A 22,651-nucleotide genomic window follows, 5' to 3' on the forward strand; every position below is an offset into this window, starting at 1 on the left:
TAACCTGCTAACATAAAATTATGTTTAGTTTTATATACTTGTGTTACAAGTACAGTGTGGGAGGGTCTGTATTTTAACTCTCCATGGCCAACTGAGTCCCAAAAGTAGCATTAGAAAAGATAAAGCAGAAAACTACAGACGAGAATTCACAAAATCTGAAAGGCCTCATAACATTAGGGTAATACCTTCTGGTTTAGGAACATAAACAACTGTCATTTTTTTTTTTAACTTGTGTGCTTGTTAAAGCAGATGTTTCTCATTGGGCTCCCTTCTGCTAGTCTGTTAATTCTGCCTGACAGATTTTCAGTTGTATACAGGTATTCAGGGCAGAAATTGCTACCTGATTGATATCCATCCATCTCCACATTCATTCATTCCCTGTCCCACAAGTGCCCAGTGGCTGGTGTGAGTCCCACCTACGAAATGCCCTGAAGTTTCCCACCTTGGCTCCTGCAATAACATCTTCCAAATTATGACCTCCATCACCAGGAACTTCAGAAGCAGGAGATCACCACCACTTGCTGGTCACCCTTCCAATTGTTCATCACCTTAAATTTCAGGTCATGCAATAAAAAGTGTTAGGATAAAAGTGCAGGGTCTGGTCTTTGTTCGAGAGGATGGTACATTCCTTCCATTGACATTTATGCTGTTTGAAAACGCCTCTCTGGAAACAGTGAACTGTTAAGTAGCAATCATCAATGGTTAAGAAAAATATTTTTGATGCCAAAATCGCAGTTAAATTTCCTATTGCCTTACCATCTTTCAGAGAAAGAAAAGTGATATGATAAAAGTAATGACTTTCAGCTTTTGTGTGTTGACATAGGTGTCCCGAGGAGATGCTAACATCTGGAATACAAGGACTATCAATTGTAGAATCTCACCTAGCTGAGCTGGAAAGAGACACGCTACACTTGTATGGGCTTGGTGCTTTGGAGTCTCTGGAACGCGGCTGGGGTGTTCAGACTGCAGCCATTGTCACAACAGTCTCTTTCATGTTTCTTGACTTTGATGAAATTGTTCCCGTTTTACCACGTTTAAGGATGAAATTCCCTAATATTTTGGTAAGAACCTTTGAGTGGTAAGGAGGTAGAGGGCAGGGTCATTGGAGATATGCGACAATGGGAGAGAGGTCTGTGGATGATGTGGAGAAAGTGGAAGTGGAAATCGGCTCTCCCTCAGAAAGTGTACCAACGATTGGGCACTAAGGATACACAAGCATGGTAACAGAACAATTACAAGGATGTCGATGTCCTCGTAAACAGGGAATAAAGAGTCAGAATGAAGGAGTTAAAACCATACTGTGAAAAATCAATAAATTAGAAGTGAACAGTAACAAACTTGTATCCATTGTGGAACACCCGGATTGATTCTGGAAGCAATTTTGCCATTATGTGCTGTGATTGCTCTGTGTTGAGGACACTCTCAAGGCAGAGCACCACTCATTTGAGGCTGACTGATAGCACTGGACAAGATTTTTGTCGAAGGTTTGCTTCTTAAAAAAAATTGGGAATTATGATAGAGATGTTCAAGCTGAACACAAAATAATTTCAGATTTGCTGGATCACATAGGAAGTTGGTGAAACATTCAATGAACTTTTATTGAATTTAGCCTGTTTAATCCCATCGTGACGCTGACACGTTGCGTAATTTCAACCGACCTAAAAATGTTTTGCTGCTAATTTTTGTTTGTACTCAGCATCTGATGCCCCTCGTGTCAGTGTCCAACAATAGTCGGCAGCATTGATGGATTCCTGTTGCCCTGATATTGGTTTTCCACGATCGCAATGTCCTGGTGAAACCTTTCACCGTGTTTGTCTCTGACGGCACCAAGATCAGCGGGGAAGGAGTCCAAGTGCAAAGGCAGAAAGTGAATTTTCAATGACACGTTGCACCTCACGGTTTGGACGCTTGAAGTAGGCTTAAAATAGGACAGGAAATCACAAAAATATCTAAAATACGGTACGTGATAGGAAAATTATCTAAAATGCAGTGAGTAATTTTTTGTGATCAGCAGCCCAAAATCCATAAAATACATCCAAAAAAGTTCAGGAAGCAAAATCTTTGATGTCCAATGGTGTCTGAAGCTTCATCAGGCAGAATGTGGAGGTTTGCTTCAGGTCAGGTGACCTAGAGTAATGAGCTGAAATAACAATCTCTTCTTCCTCTACCTGCTGTTCACTTACCTGCTGATTTTTCTTGTTTTATGTGCACTGTATTTCATTACAGCTCATCTTGAGAAAAGAATTCAGTCTCTTTCAGATCGGTGACCATGGTACCTGTCAATCAAAAAATGAAATAATGCGTCACACAGTAGATTTCCTTGAGAAAGTTGTTAGTTGCTTCCAATCTAGGTGTAATAGTACTCATGTCAGTATTGTTGCAGATACTTCTCTCCCTAAGGCCAATTCTGTATTGTCAGGGCACTTCACCTTTGTTGGCTCACCGCCCCAGTGAGAAAATTGGGGTGTGGGATTTGTACTTTCGTGTGCATCCAACACGCTTCTTGTGTAAACTCTTTGCAGCACTTCAAATTCCAAGATACGAACCTTCACAAGCTGCGGCAGTTTAATGCTCTGGCTCTGGGTCGTCGATTGGACCAACTCACTGTCAGTCCTCAGGGGAACCCAGTGGTGAATTTCAGTCTCTGGAAATACTACGTCCTCTTCAGGCTCAATCATTTTGGTATCCAGAAAATAAATGGTGTAGAGGTAAGTACATCAGCCTTTGAATTTAACTTGCCAAATCCCACTCATGGCTTCATCAAGATATTTTTGAACACCTTTCCAATAACCATGCCCTGACTTACATCAGAAGTGGTGTGTCTCATCTCCCTCTTTGGTAACATTGCCGTTCATATCAAAAGGTATTGCAGAATTGAAAGGTTTATTTAGCACATTGTGAATATAGATCATGGAACACTACTGCACAGTACAGGCCTTCTGGCCCTCGATGTTGTTCTGACCTATATATCTTTTCTGTGGACCATGCTTGAAGGCTGACTCCTCAGAACTAGAATCAGAACTTAATGTCACGAACAAGTCACTAAATTCAGTGTTTTGTGGCAGCGTCACAGGTCAAACATTCATATTATAACCATCTTACAACATTACTGTAAAATAATTAAAAATAGTGCACAAAAAGTGAGGCAGGGTCTGTGGTTCATTGTTCATTCAGGGATCTGATGGCAGTGGGGAAGAAGCCGTCCGTGTGCCACTGAGTGCTCGTCCAATATCTTTTTCCCCAATGGTAACAGAGTGAAGAGAGCATGGCCTGCGTGATGGGGGTCCTTGAGGATAGAGGCTGCTTTTTTCTAAGACACTGCCTCATGAGGATGTCCTCGCGTTTGCAATATGCAGTACGCCACTCTCTCGCGAGGCTGACTCAACCATGCCCAGTGTGCTATCAGCTGTGTACGTGAATGGTTTTTTCAGTGTGGAATAAAGGGATTCAAAATTTCATTCTAAAATGGAGGGTGCGGTGTTCTTTATCGACATAATTTTTGCCAGAACGCACCCCCTTCGTACACTGAGGAACACCTGTTTTAATTTCTTCCCATGAGATTTCACTGGAACCTTCAGTAGTTTCTTGTTCTGTTGTAAAATGCCAAGATCCTCAGGTAAAACAAAATGTTTGTTTTATAATTGTCAACAGGTAACTCCTGTGGATGTGGTAACGGGTGAGCGACTGTTTGGGATTTTAGCGCGTGTGGCTGCTTCACATCTTCCCCAACCTCGTCTACTTTCATTACTCGGAGAAATCAAGTAAGAATTCAGTTTAATGATAGTTCAGGTAAAAAATGGGTTCCAAAACCATGGTGTTTGTTGCTTTGTAAAAATGTTCAAGATTATGCCACAAGTGACACTAGACAGCAAAACTCTCAGAAGATTTGCTTCCTAAAAAAAAGGGGCATTATGAATTGTTGAATGGGAGAAAGAAGGGACTATTCTATCAGAGTTGGGCTTGTACCCCTAGTTCTGAGTCAGAAAATATGGCTTCAAGTCTCACTTCCAACAAGTACAAAGTCCAGGCTGATACTCCTATTCCTTATTCAGGGAACACATTTGAACGCGTTGAGAAACTGAGAGCCTCTCCACTCTCCCTGGTAGATATAAAAACCTCATGGAACTATTTAAGAAGCTGGCATGAACTTTCTTGGTTTCTGGTGAATGTTTATTTGATCTCTCCCACATTGGTGTTTGTTGGAGCTTTCTATGCAGAGATGAGTAGTGCCTTCCATGCATTGCAACATTAGCCGTGGTCCCAAATATTTTGGCTGTTGCCCTTTGGAATGTTCTGAGTTTTGTGAAAGGTGCTGTTCTTCGGCTGGAGGATAAAAATGGATGGAGGAAGTTTGTTATTAAAACCGCTTTGATCTGTGGTGTTACCATGAGCTGGACAGTTCCATTTTCCATCTTGTTCTCTGACTGACTGCCCGTAACTCACCTCAGAGATGAATATCAGTGTAATATCAGTTTGCTTGCTACAGGTAAACAGAGTTGAAGTCAACCTGATGTTTCCCTTTTGGCCTTTTGATCGATTGTTATATTGCTTAATGACGCTGTGTTCTTTCCACCTTTAGTATTTGTCATTGGAGACAATAACTGTTTTCTTGTGAGGTAAAGATAATATTCAGCTTGCCCAATCTTGCAGTAATTGTGCTAGGTCCACTGTGGTTTAGCCTGGATCTCGCAGCGGCCACCCATTTTAATTCCCCATCTCATTTTCTTGCTGACATGTCCATCCGTGGTCTCATGCTCTGCCAGACTGAGACTACCCACAAATTGGAGGAACAGCACCTCATCTGTCTTCCATCTGGACGCCCTCCAACGAGATGTCATTAACATCGACTTCTCTGGCTTTCATTAAACCAATCCTTCCCCTGTCGCCTTTCCCTAGCTCTGTCTCTCTCCCTTTTCCCTTGGAGCTAAAATCAATTCTCACCTTTCCTCTTATCCAATTAACACCTTTTGTTGGTCTGGACCCCTCCCCTAGCCAGCACTGCCCCTAAACTGAGAATCCTTGTTTTTCTGCTAATACCTTGAAGAGGGGCTCAGGCCCGAAGTGTCAGTAATATATCTTTACCTCCTGTGGACGCTGTGAGACCGGCTGAGTTCCCCCAGCATTTCTGTCAATTTTTACTACAATCACAGCATCTGCAGACTTTTGTGTTTCCCACTATGGTTTGCCATCTATGTTAATAACTTGGATGACAATGTATTATTACTGAAGTAAGTTTGTAGATGACACTGAAATTGACGATATTATGGCTGTGGAAAGAAAAAGTTTGAAAGCCACTATTTTAATCGTCCCTCCTTGACTCGTTATGTGCAGGGTATCGGAACTCCAAAGGAAATGGGCCATTGACAATTTTTCTCAAGCAACATATTTTAGTAACATTTGGGTCTAGAGCAGTGATTCTCAACCTTCCCTTCCCACCTTAAGCAATCCCCTTACTCATCACAGAGCCCCGATGCTTAAGGTGGGATGTGAGTGGAAAGAAAAAGTTTGAAAGCCACTGATCTTAGATGAATGGAGAAAGTGGACCAAGGAATGGCAGGAATTTAACTTGGACGAGCAGGAGGAGGTGGTGGTGGTGTATTTTGGTGGATCAACCTAGGGGCAGGGCTTGCACAGTGAATGGCAGAGGATGTTAGGTGGAGTAGAATGTGGGAAATTGCGAGGTTGTCGGCTTTGGAAGGAAAAATGAAAAAGCAAATTATTATTTAAATGTGCGTCCAAAGAGATTTAGGATCTTGTTCCATGAAACAAACACTGAGTCACAAGTATGAAGTAGAGTGGTCATAACCCAGGACGTCACCTGCCTGGTACTTTCTGTGTCCCCTGCTGAGATTCTCCAGCACTTTTGTGTACTGCACTAGACCCCAGTGACTGCAGATTTTCAAGTTTACCAAGAAATGTGTTAGTGCAACTTCTCAGGCCTTTCTTTGATACTGCATTTGGTATTTGAGTTCGGATTTTTTTGTGCAGAGGAGGTTCTTTCGATATATTTAGTATGGCGTTGACTGATATCTGACCTGGAAGAGAGTTAAGGGGATGGGGGAAGAACAGGGAAGTGCTACTGAGAGCAAGAACGGATCAGTCATCATCTTATTTAACCATCAATCACTTGTTAAGAAGTTTGAATTCAGAATCAGTGAGACATCTGTACAAATTGCCATCTCCCATACTGAACAAGAAGCAAAAAGCCCGACTGTGACAATATGATGTCATTTTTTATTGCAAGGTGGCCATTGATCCAGACCCACGGCCCACACACTGGCTTATCATGGTGGAACTCCAGAAATCAGATTTTATTCTGCCATTGCTTCACTTTGAAGAGAACATATTGGCAGAATTCTACAAAATTCTACAGGTTTCAGCAAAGCAAAGGTTGACGCTGGTCTTTGTGCGGAAACTGTTGAGCGGTTTTAACTTTGACATAAAACATTGGCAGAGAGAGCATTCCACAACCCTGGCAGACATCTTGTGATTCGGATGGTCAAGAGCCTCAACTGTTGGGACAGGTTGTCAGCGTGTATCCTCAATGTAAATTAAACCTGCTGTTTAACTCTGCCTCCACACATAATGAGCAGGAAATCGATTCAAACAGATTTAGAAGTGTTGAGGCTAAACTAAGTGTTATTGCAAGAGACTAATGTTATGACCCCACCCTCATTCATCATTCACCGTTCCAGCCAGGGCAATCTCGTTGGAATAAAACCAAATGAAATGAGGAAGCAGAATTACCACTGTGGTGCTTAATGTGACGTCAGCTCCTGGGCAGACATCACTGCCTGTCCTCCTGGTGAATATTCACCCTCCACCGATCCCTCCTGTTCTTGCCTCTTCACCTGTCAGAATGTCTTTGGGGTTTGCAGTCTGTGCGCGTCGTTGCAAACTTGGGCAGTGGCTGGTCTTTGGTTCAGAAGGTCCAGGAGCAGAAACCTCAAATTGTAACTTTTTTCTTCCAAGAAAGAAGCAACTGAATTTCATCCTGGAAGGGAAAGGAAAGAGACCTGGCAGTACCGTGGGCGAGTGTCCGGAAAACATAAAGCTTGGAGATGAGAGTCTCGGTCGAGCCGTCCTGAATTATTCCACTAAAGACCTCACCTCAGAACAATTCCAGGTAAATGCAGCCCAGACTTCCAAGCCATTGGGTTTTGCTGGAGCGGTCCAGGTGTGACACCAACTGGGAAAATTGCCGTCACACCAATCCACTGGTTTTGGCAATGCTCTCGATTTCATCCCTCTAATTCCTGCTTTTTCCCCAGTAATTTAATGTGTAACAACCAAGACTGCAGACCAGTCTCAAAGAGCTCTGGATGCTCAACACCAGATGCAGTTTGAATTGGAATTAAAATTCCATGGGACTGCAGTCTAACCCTGAACACATGTAGTGCAGTGATTAATAGAATAGTAGAAGTACTTTGAATATTTAAACTAATTATTATGAAAGGGTCGTTTTTATTGCTGGTGGATTGATTATATGTCACTTTGTTAACTAATGTCAGAGACGGCCTTAAATTTATACCCAAGAAAACAGGAAACAGATAACAGAAAGAATGACTGTAATGTCTGTCCAATGCAGGGAAAATGCAAACTCTTGTACAGTTTTAAGGAAACTACATGTATAAATTTTACACCCTGGTTAAAAAGCCATTAAAATATATAAAACTATATCAATGGTTAGTTGTAGTATCTTGAACTATTGATAGAAATAATGTATGCAATTGTGTCAAACCCATTTATTGAAATAATTTGATAAAATAATCAAGGAAAAAAGAATAAAAAGCCTAAAAACTACAAGCAAAGATAATCTAACCCCTCCCTCGAATCAAGGAAACCTTAAACCTTAAACATAAAGAATATCAATAACATGGAATCATTGCTGACCCCCGGAGAACAGGCCATAAATCACCGGAACCTACAGTAATTGTTAATTCTTCCAATAATTAAAACAAATTCTAAGAATGGGCCCCATAATTTCATAAATTGAAACTTTTTCTCTTTAATATTTTTTCTTTCAACCTCATTCTCCGGCCTTCTCCCCATAACCTGTGGCCACTAGCCACCTTGAGCTACTGGCAGCCAGCCAGAGAAAGCTCCCTTTATCTTCGCCCTTTGCCTTCTACCAGTCACCCAGTCTTCTATGAATGCCAGTACCTTTCCCCAAACACCACGGCCTCCCATCTACTTTAGCAGCCCCGTGCGGCACCTTGTCAAAGGCCTTGTGAAAATCCAAGGAAAGGACATCCACTGACTCTCCTTTGTCTGTCCTGCTCGTTACTTCAAAGAACTCCAGCAGGTTTGTCAGGCAAGATCTCCCCTGAAGCAAGCCACGCTGACGTCACCCTATTTTATCTTGTGCTTTTAAGTACCAAAACCCCATCTTTAACCATTGCCAACTGCTGAAGTTAGGCCATTAAGGGTGGGTATATTTAAGGCAGGGATTGATTAGCCAGGGCATCAAAGGTTATGGGGAGAAGGCCAGGCAGTTGGGCTGTGGGAAAATGGATCAGCTCATGATTGAATGGCAGGCAGATTCAATGGGCTGAATGGCCCATTTCTGCTCCTATTTCTTATGGTCTTATAATGTCATGTCTTTTGCCTCCATCAAAGAGTGGAGTGATATTTGCAGTTTTCCAGACCTCTGAAATCATTCCTGACCACAGAAGTTCACTACGAATGCATTCACAACCTCTTCATCTCCCACTCTCAGACCCTGGAGTATAATCCACCCAGACGAGGTGACTTACCCTCAGCATCCCAAGTACCTTTGCCTTAGTGGCGCCACTCACTTCTGCCCTCTGTCTCTCTCCAGTTTCTCTCGTCACTTTTCTTCCACAGCGAAGAATGACTCAAAAACTCCGCCATTTCTTTGTTCCCCATTCCCTCTTCTCCAGTGTCATTTTCCAGAGGTCCATAAAACATGAAAAAAGATAATAGCTGTCATAATAATACAGCTTCACAGTGCAAGTTAATTCTACGTATACCACCACCAAATGGGATGTACAGAGACATGGGAAATAGAAGCAGGAGAGCTATTGGTCCTATCTGCTCAGCCACTCTGTAAACTTTTAGCTCAGGTAAACAAGAGGTGCAGATGCTGGCGATGTGCAAAACATCAAAGTGCTGGAGAACTCAACAGTTTTGGGCCTGATTCGGGTATTAGTGGCAGTACCCACACAATCTGACAATGACCCATTTTATCCTACTCATTTTTGTCTGTCCTTTAACTAATCTGTAATCCATACCAATACGTATTCTCATTGTGCAGCCTGGACAATTTAAGTTATTTGTGTGAATTGTTTGTCATTTTTAAATGGATCTCCAAATCTGATGGTGAAGATACACTCATTTTAGTAGGTCTAAATTTAAATTTTTTTTTTAATTAAAAAGTGTGACAATATTCATTGTGTCTGGCTGCTTTCATTAAGAGCGACAGAGTTAGGGTTTCAGATCAGACAGACTATCAATAGGTAAAATGTTTATCTGTTTGACGGTCTTTATCCAAAAAACCTTTGCTTTCTTCCCTTTTTCAACATCAGGAAACTAAGATGTTTTGCCAAGGATACGTGCAGGGACTGGTTAAAGAAGCAGCCCTTATTGATGTTAAAAATGCTTCCCTGCACAAACTCTGGCCACAAATCTTCATTGAACTTGTGCGAGACTGTGTCATCCAGATGAGCAATAAAAACTCCCACATGAAGCTGTGTCTGAAGAAGATAATGGAGCAGAAATGAAGAGAGCAACAGAATCCATTTCAGCATTGTCCACCCTGCGTTGAAGCAGAGCTCCCAGCTTCTGAATCACATAGCTCCACTTCCACAGCCCACTGCATTCTTTCTGCTGCAGTTGGCCTCCATTGGAACGTGTTTTGCCAAATCACAGTTTTAAAGGAACTGAAATCACATTGGGAAAGTGTACACCAGTGAAAAGGAAAAAAAAGCCATTGTTACCCCAGTCTTCTCCTTTGATTGCAGGGACACAAAGCAGTGAGGCAGAACAGACTGTCTTTCTTGGGATCCCAATGGGAGTAGCAATGCTTGTCTCACTTGCTAACTTTATCTCTGGAGGGTTCAGACCAAAGTTTGTTCCTGTGTTAAGTGTGTGGGTGAGGGTGAGGAATCACAGTACGTAAATTCCAGGTCATTGTTTTCCTCGTTTCATTAACAATGTAGATATGTTGACACAGAGCTTACTGCAGATCTCTGATTAAAAATTGGTTTCATCCAACATTTACACCACAGCAACTCATTATTCTAATTGGGATAATTTTGTGTCAAGATTTGAATTGGGCACAGCAGAATTGTCAATGCTGAGCCTATTTCAGCTTTTCACATTTCTGTCTGGGGTAATTTTATGTGTGCACAGTTGGATCCATTGTATAATTTTTAATTTATACATACAGCATGGTAACTGGCCCTTTCTGCCCACACCACTCAGATGCCCCAAGTAACCTACAACCCTAGTACGTTTTTGAAGGGTGGGAGGAAACCCACGCAGACACGTGGAAAGCATACGAACTGCTTATAGACAGCGCCGGATTTGAACCCCGTCCTAAGCGCTGGTGCTGTAACAGTGTTGCACTAACCGCTACACCAACTGTTTGTCTGTTCATTTGGTTCACTTGGGTGCCATAACCTCTCAGCCATGAGACACTGATTACCACCACTGGTGACAATCTGATTTAATTGTGTTTCATGTTCCTTGCATTGTTAGGCAGTGTCAATATTACCTCTTGACTGAAAAGTATGATTTGTACGACATCCACTTTATCCAAGTGAATGAAATAAGTTACTGAGTTCAGTTATTGAGCTTATACTCCAGGTAAAAGAGTGAATATTATGCATAGCTTGGATTATGTTTGCTATTATAATAGCTAATGTCACATCTGAATGGAGAAATACAGGATGATATCAGCCTTGGTCAGTTTGGCAAATTCAGTTGGTCTTTAGCTGCTCTGAACTTGTCTGCCTTTCCTCCCATATTGTTGATAGCCTTTTCAAACAAAAACCCAACTGTTTTAGTAAAACTGTGCCTGGGACAGACTGAGTAAAAATGAAAATATCCAATGATGTGTTGATTAAAAGTCAACTCACCCCATCATAAACTTAGGTTGAGGCAGTAGATGCACAAGCTGGGTTTCAATGCACCAGGCACCACACAACAATCTATCTGGTTTTGGGTATGTGCACGTGGGTCGATTCTGCTGGTGTCTGCCAAGTGTGCATTCCATCAGGTCACATGGTTCTTGACAAATGGCACATTTTCGTGCTTGGGCTTTGAGTCCCCTCCTCTTTTTAAAAAAAACTACCAAATTCTTTTAAAAATTATTTTTGTTTTTCACTTGAAAATTGACAATTTGCTCGGAATTATTCTGATTGGGATCTATACTGCTGAGTGGTTTGTGAGATAGGAAACCCACAATTAAATAGATTTAGAATGTTCTAGTTTATTAATGAAATAACTCTGCAAAGTCAGTCAGTAACCATGCCAACATTAATCACAAATAGTTGAATTTCACAGACCATTCATTGTTCTCATTTTTCTTTAATTGATGTAATGCACGAAAACGTTAATTTTAGATTACACATTTGCTGGTACTGTTTACTTCTCAGAGATTTAATTTTTGGTTCTGAAGTAATAATACCATTAAAGTTTGCTTCGAATTTATTAATTATAATTTGATTCTCCCTCCTTCAATCCAGGCACAAAACAGCCAAAATGAAGCTTCCACATAAACATGCAGACACTGGAGGAACTCAGCGTCTTTTCAGTGTCCAAAGGAGGGAAAAGATATATGACTGACATTTTGGGCCTGAGCCCTTCCTCGAGGAATATTCCTTGAAGAGGGTTCAGGCCCAAAACATCAGCAATGTATCTTTACCTCCTATGGACGCTGTGAGACTGAATTCCTCGAGCTTTTCTGTGTTTCTACTGCCATCACAGTATCTGCAAACTTTTTGTGTTTCACTCAGCACCTGGTCATCAAGTGCAAGATGCTCTAGGTCCTGTTGTGGTACCTCTGGCCAAGTGGTCACCAGAATAGTTTTAAAGTTCACATGTCCGGGAGCACACTGACTCAAGACTGTGGGTTCCCATTTCTCAGCCATCCCCCTTCTCGCTGCCTTCATCCAAGTTTCCCTTCCCCACCCTTTCATTAGTGAGTTTTATCAATTCTTAAGAATTGAAGACTGAATACAATTTTTTTTTAACTTTCCAAACCATAGTTTTATTTGTTATATTGGTGATCCAATTGTTTAGGTGGGGCTGGAAAAAGCTATTGCAGCACTTCCATTCCTGAACCTCCAGACACCATTTTCAGGTGCCTCATACGACTTATGCCAGTTGCTTCTTCTTTTGTACTCCAGTTATACTTCCTCTTTCTCTTGGCAAGGTAGCCACATTTAGCACAGGTAGTTTTCTGCAGATGATAAGCTTTAGCCCCACATCACTGGCAAACAGTGCGAGTCTTGTTCTACATCTTACTAAATAGAATCATAGAACACTACAGCATAGAAACAGGCCCCTTTGGCCCTTCTAGTCTGTGCCAAAATATTTTTTTTTTTGCTTTGTCCCACTGACCTGCACCCAGTCCATAGCCCTCCATACCTCTCCTTTTGATGTACCTGTCCAAATTCTTCTTAAATGTTAAAATTGAGCCCACATTCACCACCTCAGCTGGCAGCTCGTTCCATACTCGCACCACTCTCTGTGCAAAGAAGTCCCCCCTTACGTTTCTCCCTAAACCTTTCCATTTTCACTCTTAGCACGTCCTCTAGTTTGTATTTCACTGAACCTCAGAAGAAAAAGCCGACCTACATTTACTCTATCTGACCCCCTCATATTTTTAAACACCTCGATCAAATCTCCCCTCATTTTTCTACGCTCCAGGGAATAAAGTTCCCTGTTTAACCTTTCCCTGTAAGTCAGTTCCTGAAGTCCGGGCAACATCCCAGTAAATATTCCTGTAGTTCAGTGACCAAAACTGGACAAAATACTCCAAATTTGGCCTCACCAATGTCTTACACAACTTTAATATAACATCCCACCTCCTATACTAATTTCCTTGATTTTTGAAGGCCAGTATGCCAAAAGCTCTCTTTATAACCCTATCCACCTGTGACACCACTTTCAGGGAATGATGTACAGTATTGGTATTCCCAGATCTCTCTGTTCTATGGCCATTTACCGAGTATGTACAGAGCAAAGTTCCCCTTCATCATCTTAACAGCACACTACTTCGAATACTGCAAAGGTTCCTCCTCACGTCGTACCACTCAGCCTGTGCTTGCTCCCTCCACAACTCTGGCAGTAGGAGAAGGAGAGGTCACCTATGTTTTTTAGACCGCAATGTCGGGAAAAATTGCTTTGAAAACATTAACATAATTACTGCCCTTGTGGTCATTCACACTGGGCACCTTTTGCAAGTCGTCCCAGAGGTTGGACGTGCAGTAGAGTGGATGACCATCAACGAATTTTTCTGGTATGATTTACACTGCAAGCTTCCTCCAAAACATTGTTGGGGTCGTGCAGGATCAATCATGGTGCAGGAATGGATTCCAATTTCCTGCACATTCCTTTTTAGACTCTCTGTGAAGTGGCAAAGTTCCTTGATTGTGCCATTACACGGCTGAGGTCTAAAGAGCAGAATCAATACACAACTCCAGCAGTTTGAAAGAGCGGTCAACGCCTGTGAGACACTGCACTACACAGGGAGGTGCTGCATGTCCCCCCTGGGGTCTGGGAGTCCACACTTCTATTGGACAATGAACAATATAGAAATGAAGAGTAAATCACAAAAATCTAGAGACTGTGACTGAAGTAACAGCCCACGATGCAGTTGAGGAAGGTGGGAACACAGACCCATTCTAGACTGGGTGGGGGGACTGCACAACAGCTCAGCACATGACTGGACTTCATAGCCTGACTCCTGGTTTCCAGTGGATCAATCACCCTGGCCACACCTGGGAGGGCTGAGCACGTGGGGAGAGCCCACAGCTGCACCACCTCCTGCAGCCCCCCCCCCCCCCATGTAATCTACACCCACACGATTCACTCACAGCAGGCAACCACCTCGGCTGCTCACACAGTCAGGAGGGGAAGCTCCAACCACCACTCCTCATCCTTTCTCAATGAACGCACTGGGGAGAAACGTTATTCCCTCCTCCGCTGACATGACCCAGAAAGCCGGAGATTTGCATTAATTAGCGAGCAGACTCCGGCCATTGGCTGGTTCCATCTGGGGATGACGGCCGATGGTTCTGCCCGGCTCCCTGCACTTGCAGTCCTTGGAATAGGAATTATTTGGCCGGTCGGAGCCACCCCTGGGTGCAGCGAGGGCTGCGGGTCCACCCCTGGGTGCAGCGAGGGCTGCGGGTCCACCCCTGGGTGCAGCGAGGGCTGCGGGTCCACCCCTGGGTGCAGCGAGGGCTGCGGGTCCACCCCTGGGTGCAGCGAGGGCTGCGGGTCCACCCCTGGGTGCAGCGAGGGCTGCGGGTCCACCCCTGGGTGCAGCGAGGGCTGCGGGTCCACCCCTGGGTGCAGCGAGGGCTGCGGGTCCACCCCTGGGTGCAGCGAGGGCTGCGGGTCCACCCCTGGGTGCAGCGAGGGCTGCGGGTCCACCCCTGGGTGCAGCGAGGGCTGCGGGTCCACCCCTGGGTGCAGCGAGGGCTGCGGGTCCACCCCTGGGTGCAGCGAGGGCTGCGGGTCCACCCCTGGGTGCAGCGAGGGCTGCGGGTCCACCCCTGGGTGCAGCGAGGGCTGCGGGTCCACCCCTGGGTGCAGCGAGGGCTGCGGGTCCACCCCTGGGTGCAGCGAGGGCTGCGGGTCCACCCCTGGGTGCAGCGAGGGCTGCGGGTCCACCCCTGGGTGCAGCGAGGGCTGCGGGTCCACCCCTGGGTGCAGCGAGGGCTGCGGGTCCACCCCTGGGTGCAGCGAGGGCTGCGGGTCCACCCCTGGGTGCAGCGAGGGCTGCGGGTCCACCCCTGGGTGCAGCGAGGGCTGCGGGTCCACCCCTGGGTGCAGCGAGGGCTGCGGGTCCACCCCTGGGTGCAGCGAGGGCTGCGGGTCCACCCCTGGGTGCAGCGAGGGCTGCGGGTCCACCCCTGGGTGCAGCGAGGGCTGCGGGTCCACCCCTGGGTGCAGCGAGGGCTGCGGGTCCACCCCTGGGTGCAGCGAGGGCTGCGGGTCCACCCCTGGGTGCAGCGAGGGCTGCGGGTCCACCCCTGGGTGCAGCGAGGGCTGCGGGTCCACCCCTGGGTGCAGCGAGGGCTGCGGGTCCACCCCTGGGTGCAGCGAGGGCTGCGGGTCCACCCCTGGGTGCAGCGAGGGCTGCGGGTCCACCCCTGGGTGCAGCGAGGGCTGCGGGTCCACCCCTGGGTGCGGTGGGACCTGATTGTCCAAGACCCCTTTATCTCAGCCCCGGCTGGGAAGGAGCCGCAGTGAATGGACCCCCCTTCCTCTTGACATTAAACAGGTCGGGCAGGTCCAAAATTTCGGGGATGTGGAGAGGAAGCTCGAGCTGGGCTGCCTGGATTAATGATGTTGTCCAGGCCAGAGGGAGCAGGACCCTTGCTTTGCCGGCAGTAAAAAGCGAGCGCCCCCGATGCCGTGCCATTGCTACCGCAATGCCGTGACTCGGATTCGAACCGAGGTTGCTGCGGCCACAACGCAGAGTACTAACCACTATACGATCACGGCGAGCTACTCGAGAGCTGCCGTCTTAGGCGCCGCGGGGCGCTACAACGTCAGCGGCCGCGTGATTTCATTGATGATGCCGGCAGCGTGAGGCGCACCGCCCGATGAACTCCAGCTCCCGACAGGCGAATCGCCGCAGCACATGCGCGCTGTTGTCATGGACATCAGCGCCCCCTGCAGTCTTTGCCCCACTCCTGCATGCGTTTGGCCAGTTTTCTGTGGCAGTCCCTTGTCATTCAGATCATTTGGAGATCACAGGTGGAGAGGATGAGGAAACTGAAGTTCTTGGGAACAAGGCTCCCTCTCCTATTGAATAGTTTGCGCAAAAACCTGAGGTTGTGCCTTTTTTTTCCTGTGCCAAAAGTCTGCACACATTTGCTTGTGCAAATGGAAATTTGAAATTGGTTCAAGATCATTTTGGCACAACCTCCCTCTCCTGGCTGATAAAACTGTATTGGCAGGTTTTCATATAATACAAGTATAGATTCCACGAAGTAACATATTGAGTTCAGCGTTGAAGAAATCATTATTTTGGGTCACTCCCCCTCTGTGCACACCTTAATTTCCTTTGTGCGCTGGTTGCAAAACGTGTGGGTGCTTAGAAGGGAAGAGATTGGGAGTCGCTCTCTCGGAGGATCTTTCCGGGACCCAACACTCCAATGGCATCGTGAAGAAATCACGTTCAGTGCCTCTACTTCCTCAGGAGTTTGCAAAGGTTCGGTATGGCAAATTTCTACAGGTGTATGGTGGAAAGTGTGCTGACTGGCTGCATCACAGTCTGGTACAGGGACACCAATATCCCTGAGCATGAAGCCTTTCAAAAGGTCGTGGTCACAGCCCAGGACATCACAGGCAAAACCCTCCCCACATCGAGAACATTTATGGGGAACGCTGTCTAGCACCACACTCTGATCTCTCTGCTGCCATGAGAAAAGAGTGCCACAAGACTCACACCAGGTTCAGGGACAGATGCTACCCCTCCACCATCAGACTCCTCAACAACACCTCAGTCAGGGACACATTTCAGGACCTGTATCGATTAAAAAAAAAATCCTCTCATATTGCAAGTGAATTATCTACATTTCTTTATTTGTTTACATGTGTATGTTGTGTGCAGTTTTTTTTTTACACTACCAGTAAGTGGTAATTCTGCCTGGCCTTCAGGAGAAAGAGTCTCAGGGTTGTATGTGATGTCATTTATGTTCTCTGAAAGTAAACCTGAAATCTTAAAAAAAACCCTTCCCTCAATTCAAGTTTATTTTCATCTGATTGTACAAGAACAACCCAGCGGAACAGTGTTCTCCAGTCCTCAGAGCAAAACATCGAGGCATAACACACATATGACACACAATATGTATAGAGGACAAGTATTTCATCTATCTAAATAAATGTATATTGTCTTGTACACATTGGAGTTTTGGATTGTCAGTGTGAGCAGTTCAGTATTCTCACTGCTCGTGGGAAGAAGCTGTTCTTCAGTCTAGCGGTGCTGGCTTCGATATTCCTACATCTCTTCCTAAGGAGAGCACCTGAAAAAGCTCTGTGCAAGGTGGAAGGGGTCCTCAATGATTTCTCTATATCTGCAGGAGAGAGCAGAGGCTGGAATCTGAGGCCAGCATCAATAGTGGCCTAAAATGAAAAGTCAACCTTTCATTTCGCAACACTTTATGGAGACCATAGGACTTTCCCTTCTGCTCCTTCATTCCCCCCCAACTCCCCCCCCACCCCCCCTATGGGGATCTGGTGAATCAGTCGGAGTGACACATGATGGTCGGAGGAGTGGCTGATGCCAAAGGGAGTGAGAGGCGAGGAAAACAAAGGGGTCAGGTGGGGGATGAGTCACGCAGGGTGTGTTTAGAGGCAAAGGGTGCCAGTGCTGATATACGTAGCGAAACATACATGGAACAACTTATATAGGTGACCAAACAGTGCCTTCCATAATGTTTGGTGTTGCAGGCCGATTTAACAACTCTCTGGAGTTTTTTCTTGTTCTGAGCTTTGCCACTAAGGTCCATACCAGACAGTGATAAACCTTCAGTTTTTGAGATTCTTCAATGACATACCAAATCTCCTCAAACACTTCACAAAGTTCCCACTCATTGTTCGTCTTAGCAATCGAACCTTTGGCAGAACTGATAAGAATAGAAAATAAAATAAAAGGGATAAAAGTAAAGGAGAAGGAGTATAAAATCAGCTTATTTGCAGATGACATCATAGTACACCTAACAGAACCAGAGGTATCAGTAAAAGAATTACATATTGAAGGAATATGGAGAAATATCGGGGTACAAGATCAACGCAAATAAAAGTGAAATGATCCCAATGAGTAATGCGGATTATACAGAATTTAAAAAAGAATCTCCATTTTAATGGCAACCACAAGCAGTACAAACTAAATTATCTGCCACTAATAAAGAAATTGCAGGAAGACTTAGAACATTGAAAAGAATGACCACTAACGTTGATAGGGAGGATAAACTGCATTAAAATGAATGTGTTCCCAAGGATACAATACTTATTTCAAACGTTACCCATTCCCTTAACAGAGAAGTTCTTTAATGAACTAAAGAGAATAATAAGGAAATTCTTGTGGAAAAGAAGGAATTCAAGGGTAGTGTTAGATAAATTAGCAGAGAGGTATAATCAAGGTGGTTTACAGTTAACAAATTTTAGAAATTATTATAGAGCCGCAGAATTAAGGTATTTATCAGATTTTTACCAGACAAGGGAAAAACCAGACTGGACTAAGATAGAACTAGATAAAAAAGGGGAAAAGGTACTGGAACATATACTTTATAAGTGGGATGATAAGCTGCTACAATATAAAAACTCACCAGTACTGCATCATTTACTTAATACATGGAAGAAGATCCACTTAGAAAAGAAAAAAAATGAATTATCAAATACCAAAATTACTATTGATGCAAAAAAAGCTAATCCCTTTTACAATAGATAACCTTTAGAGAATGGGAGGGAAAAGGAATCAAAAGAATAGAAAACTGTTTTTTGGGAAATAATTTATGAACATTTGAACATTTATAAATCTTTTATAACCAACATGTAACTATAAACCTAAGCAGAAGTGGGAAAAGGATCTAAACATAAAGATAAAAAATGAAGTATGGGAAAAGTTATGTTCTGGAAAGATGAAGAATACAATAAACACAAGGTTACACATGTAACCAGTTTACCTATCTCGGCTGCACCATTTCATCAGATGCAAGGATCGACAATGAGATAGACAACAGACTCGCCAAGGCAAATAGCGCCTTTGGAAGACTACACAAAAGAGTCTGGAAAAACAACCAACTGAAAAACCTCACAAAGATAAGCGTATACAGAGCCGTTGTCATACCCACACTCCTGTTCGGCTCCGAATCATGGGTCCTCTACCGGCACCACCTACGGCTCCTAGAACGCTTCCACCAGCGTTGTCTCCGCTCCATCCTCAACATCCATTGGAGCGCTCACACCCCTAACGTCGAGGTACTCGAGATGGCAGAGGTCGACAGCATCGAGTCCACGCTGCTGAAGATCCAGCTGCGCTGGATGGGTCACGTCTCCAGAATGGAGGACCATCGCCTTCCCAAGATCGTATTATATGGCGAGCTCTCCACTGGCCACCGTGACAGAGGTGCACCAAAGAAAAGGTACAAGGACTGCCTAAAGAAATCTCTTGGTGCCTGCCACATTGACCACCGCCAGTGGGCTGATAACGCCTCAAACCGTGCATCTTGGCGCCTCACAGTTTGGCGGGCAGCAGCCTCCTTTGAAGAAGACCGCAGAGCCTACCTCACTGACAAAAGGCAAAGGAGGAAAAACCCAACACCCAACCCCAACCCACCAATTTTCCCTTGCAACCGCTGCAATCGTGTCTGCCTGTCCCGCATCGGACTGGTCAGCCACAAACGAGCCTGCAGCTGACGTGGACTTTTTACCCCCTCCATAAATCTTCGTCCGCGAAGCCAAGCCAAAAGAAAGAAGACACATGATACAGTATAATTGGTTACACAGGGTATGTATCACTCTTCTAAAATTTAAAAAATTGGATTCAACATTATCGGATAGATGTTTTCGCTGCAAGAAGGAAATGGAAACAACAGTACATCCAGCTTGGGCATGTACGAAAGTAAATATGTTTTGGGAAGAATTAAATCAGATACTAAATAAAATTACAAAAAATAACATACCAAAAAAACCAGAGATCTTTCTTTTAAGTAACATAAGAAGTAGAGAATTAGGCCTCAAACTGGATAAAGTGCAAAAAAAATTCATTATGATTGCCTTAGTGATAGCAAAATAATGTATAATGTCAACTTGGAAAATGGAAGAGAGCCTGAGAATACGGCAATGGTACATGGACATGAATAAATGTATTCCATTCGGAAAAATAACATATAATTTAAAAAATAAAGTCACAATGTTTGAACAAATTTGGGAACCATACATGGAACATATCAGAGAGAGTTTGCCTATGACCTCCACCCCCTAAAATGAGAATGAAAATGATAAGAAGACAAAATGACTAGATTCAGTGTGTAATAAATAGATGATGCATTTTTCTTGTTTATTTTCCTTTATGTGAAAATATTGTTTTATGGTTTTATTGTATTGTATATGTTGAATTTTTATGGGTTTTGGAGGGGGAAGGGAGGGAAAGGGGGTAAAAAAAGACCACTGAGTCAATTGACTGAGAAACGTTTGTACATATTTTGGTTGATATGGTCCACAGTGTGCAAAATAAAATTAAAAAAAAACACCTTACCAAGTATAGCTGGTGAGCCTTCTTTGTGATTGCATGGACATCAAGGCTCTAGAACAAATCCTCGGAGATGTTGACACCCAGAAATTTGAAGTTTTTGACCCTCTCCACTGCTGACCCCATGATTCGGACTGGTTCGTGCTCTCCTGACTTCCTCCTGAAATCCACAATCACTTCCTTGGATTTGCTAACGGTGAGTGCACGGTTGTTGTTTTATGACCCCATTCAACAAGCTGATCGATCTCCCTTATCTGATTACTTATACTATGATATCCTACAATTAATACGAGGATAATTTGTTTCCCCCTCTCCCTCTATTCTGAGTGAAGTTACATTTGCAACCACAAACCCATGGGAACTGTTCTAGATTCCATGGGATTTTAAAGACATCTAATCCATCAAAAGCTCCATTCTTCAGAACCACTGGTGCAAGTCATCAGGACCCAGCGATCTATTTCCTTTTAGTTGCGTTCCTTTTCTATCTCTTTTTAACTCCTACTTATTTATTTCTCTCTTTAGTTTCATTGCTGTTTTAGGAAGTTTTTTTTCTGTCTTTTTTTTAATAACTATTTATTCGTTCAACAAGGTTATTGCATACAGTAAAAAAAAGTACATATTATGAACAATAAAACATTTTTATATATAAAAAAGAGAGAAAAAAAGAAAGACCCCCCCCCCCTCTCAGCCACCTCTCTTTAGGAGAGCCAAGGAGAAAAAAAACCTGAAATATATTTACTAAAATCTAATCAAGGTAAATTTAAATGTAAATATTCTGACTATAAAGACCACTTATTAAGAAGGAAAAGAATAATTATCATGTAAAACATACGTGATTTTTTCCATGACCAAACAAGTTTTCATCTCATTATTGCCATCTATTAATATCAATCACATTAGCATTTTTCCATGTACTTGCTATACATTGTTTTGCTACAGATAAAGCTAAGTATACAAAAGCAATCTGAAATTTATCTAATCCCAAATCTTTTAAAGGCTTCAACTCACCCAACAAAAATATCGTCGGGTCCAGAGGTCTTCCAAAAACAATTGAATTGCTTTCCAAAAAGATTGTAGATGGACACGTAACCAAACAGCATGAAAAAAAGTTCCAACCGAATTCCCACATCTAAAACAAGAGTCTGATTCACTAAAACCATATTTTTAAAAACTTTTCCGGTGTTAAATACAATTGATGTAAAAAATTGTAATTAACCATTGCATCACGAACATTTATCAATCTAGTAACACTACCGTGACAGGTATCTAACCAGTCATCCTCGGAAAAAGTAAGATTAATATCCTTTTCCCATTTAATCTGAGATCTACCCCATCCCTTTTTTTCCATCCTTTCCTGTAATATTTGGTACTTTTCTTTGGCTTGGCTTCGCGGACGAAGATTTATGGAGGGGTAAGTCCACGTCAGCTGCAGGCTCGTTTGTGGCTGACAAGTCCGATATGGGACAGGCAGACATGGTTGCAGCGGTTGCAAGGGAAAATTGGTGGGTTGGGGTTGGGTGTTGGGTTTTTCCTCCTTTGTCTTTTGTCAGTGAGGTGGGCTCTGCGGTCTTCTTCAAAGGAGGTTGCTGCCCGCCGAACTGTGAGGCGCCAAGATGCACGGTTGGAGGCGAGATCAGCCCACTGGCGGTGGTCAATGGGGCAGGCACCAAGAGCTTTCTTTAGGCAGTCCTTGTACCTCTTCTTTGGTGCACCTCTGTCTCGGTGGCCAGCGGAGAGCTCGCCATAGAACACGATCTTGGGAAGGCGATGGTCCTCCATTCTGGAGACGTGACCCACCCAGCGCAGTTGGGTCTTCAGCAGCGTGGACTCGATGGTACATCAATGAAGTATATCCCTTCTTTGGTGGTCACAAGAAGAGATTCAAATCGAGTCAATTTAGGTAAAATCATATCTCTCCCAAATATTTGTTTTACCAGGGATCGGCGTTGATAATAAACGAATAAAGAATTCTCATTAATACCAAAATCTTCCCTCATTTGATTCAAGATTTTTTCTGTCTTCATGAACAAAACAGGATTGAGTTTGAGCATCTCAGAAAGTCATGGATCCCGCAGGCAGGAGCTTGTGTCCCAAACTTCCAGGGAGGAATGTATTGAGCAGGGTCCCCTCTTCTCCACAGTTGCCTGCCTGCTGCACATGATGTTTGAAAGTGTTAGTGGGACTTTCATT

General features: G+C 43.9%; 1 protein-coding gene and 1 non-coding gene across 4 annotated transcripts in view; one reads left to right on the forward strand and one right to left on the reverse strand.

Moving 5' to 3' along the window:
- The window catches only part of LOC138745389 (leucine-rich repeat-containing protein 49), a 58,559-nt gene extending 48,323 nt beyond the window's left edge, over positions 1–10,236 (forward strand). For 2 of the 3 annotated variants that reach the window (XM_069902378.1, XM_069902380.1), the window contains 5 exons: positions 824–1,061; positions 2,523–2,708; positions 3,652–3,761; positions 6,973–7,126; positions 9,549–10,236. In XM_069902378.1, coding sequence (XP_069758479.1) covers positions 824–1,061; positions 2,523–2,708; positions 3,652–3,761; positions 6,973–7,126; positions 9,549–9,743 — 883 coding nt within the window. In that variant the 3' untranslated portion in view covers positions 9,744–10,236. The remainder of the gene's footprint in view (positions 1–823; positions 1,062–2,522; positions 2,709–3,651; positions 3,762–6,972; positions 7,127–9,548) is intronic. The other variant, XM_069902379.1, reaches the window with a different exon arrangement.
- Positions 10,237–15,633: 5,397 nt separating this feature from the next.
- trnah-gug (transfer RNA histidin (anticodon GUG)) lies at positions 15,634–15,705 on the reverse strand. The gene has a single exon. It is a non-coding gene; the product is annotated as a tRNA-His (tRNA).
- Between the last annotated feature and the right edge of the window lie 6,946 nt (positions 15,706–22,651).

This window comes from Narcine bancroftii, chromosome 11, assembly GCF_036971445.1.
Source record: "Narcine bancroftii isolate sNarBan1 chromosome 11, sNarBan1.hap1, whole genome shotgun sequence".
NCBI lineage: Eukaryota > Metazoa > Chordata > Chondrichthyes > Torpediniformes > Narcinidae > Narcine > Narcine bancroftii.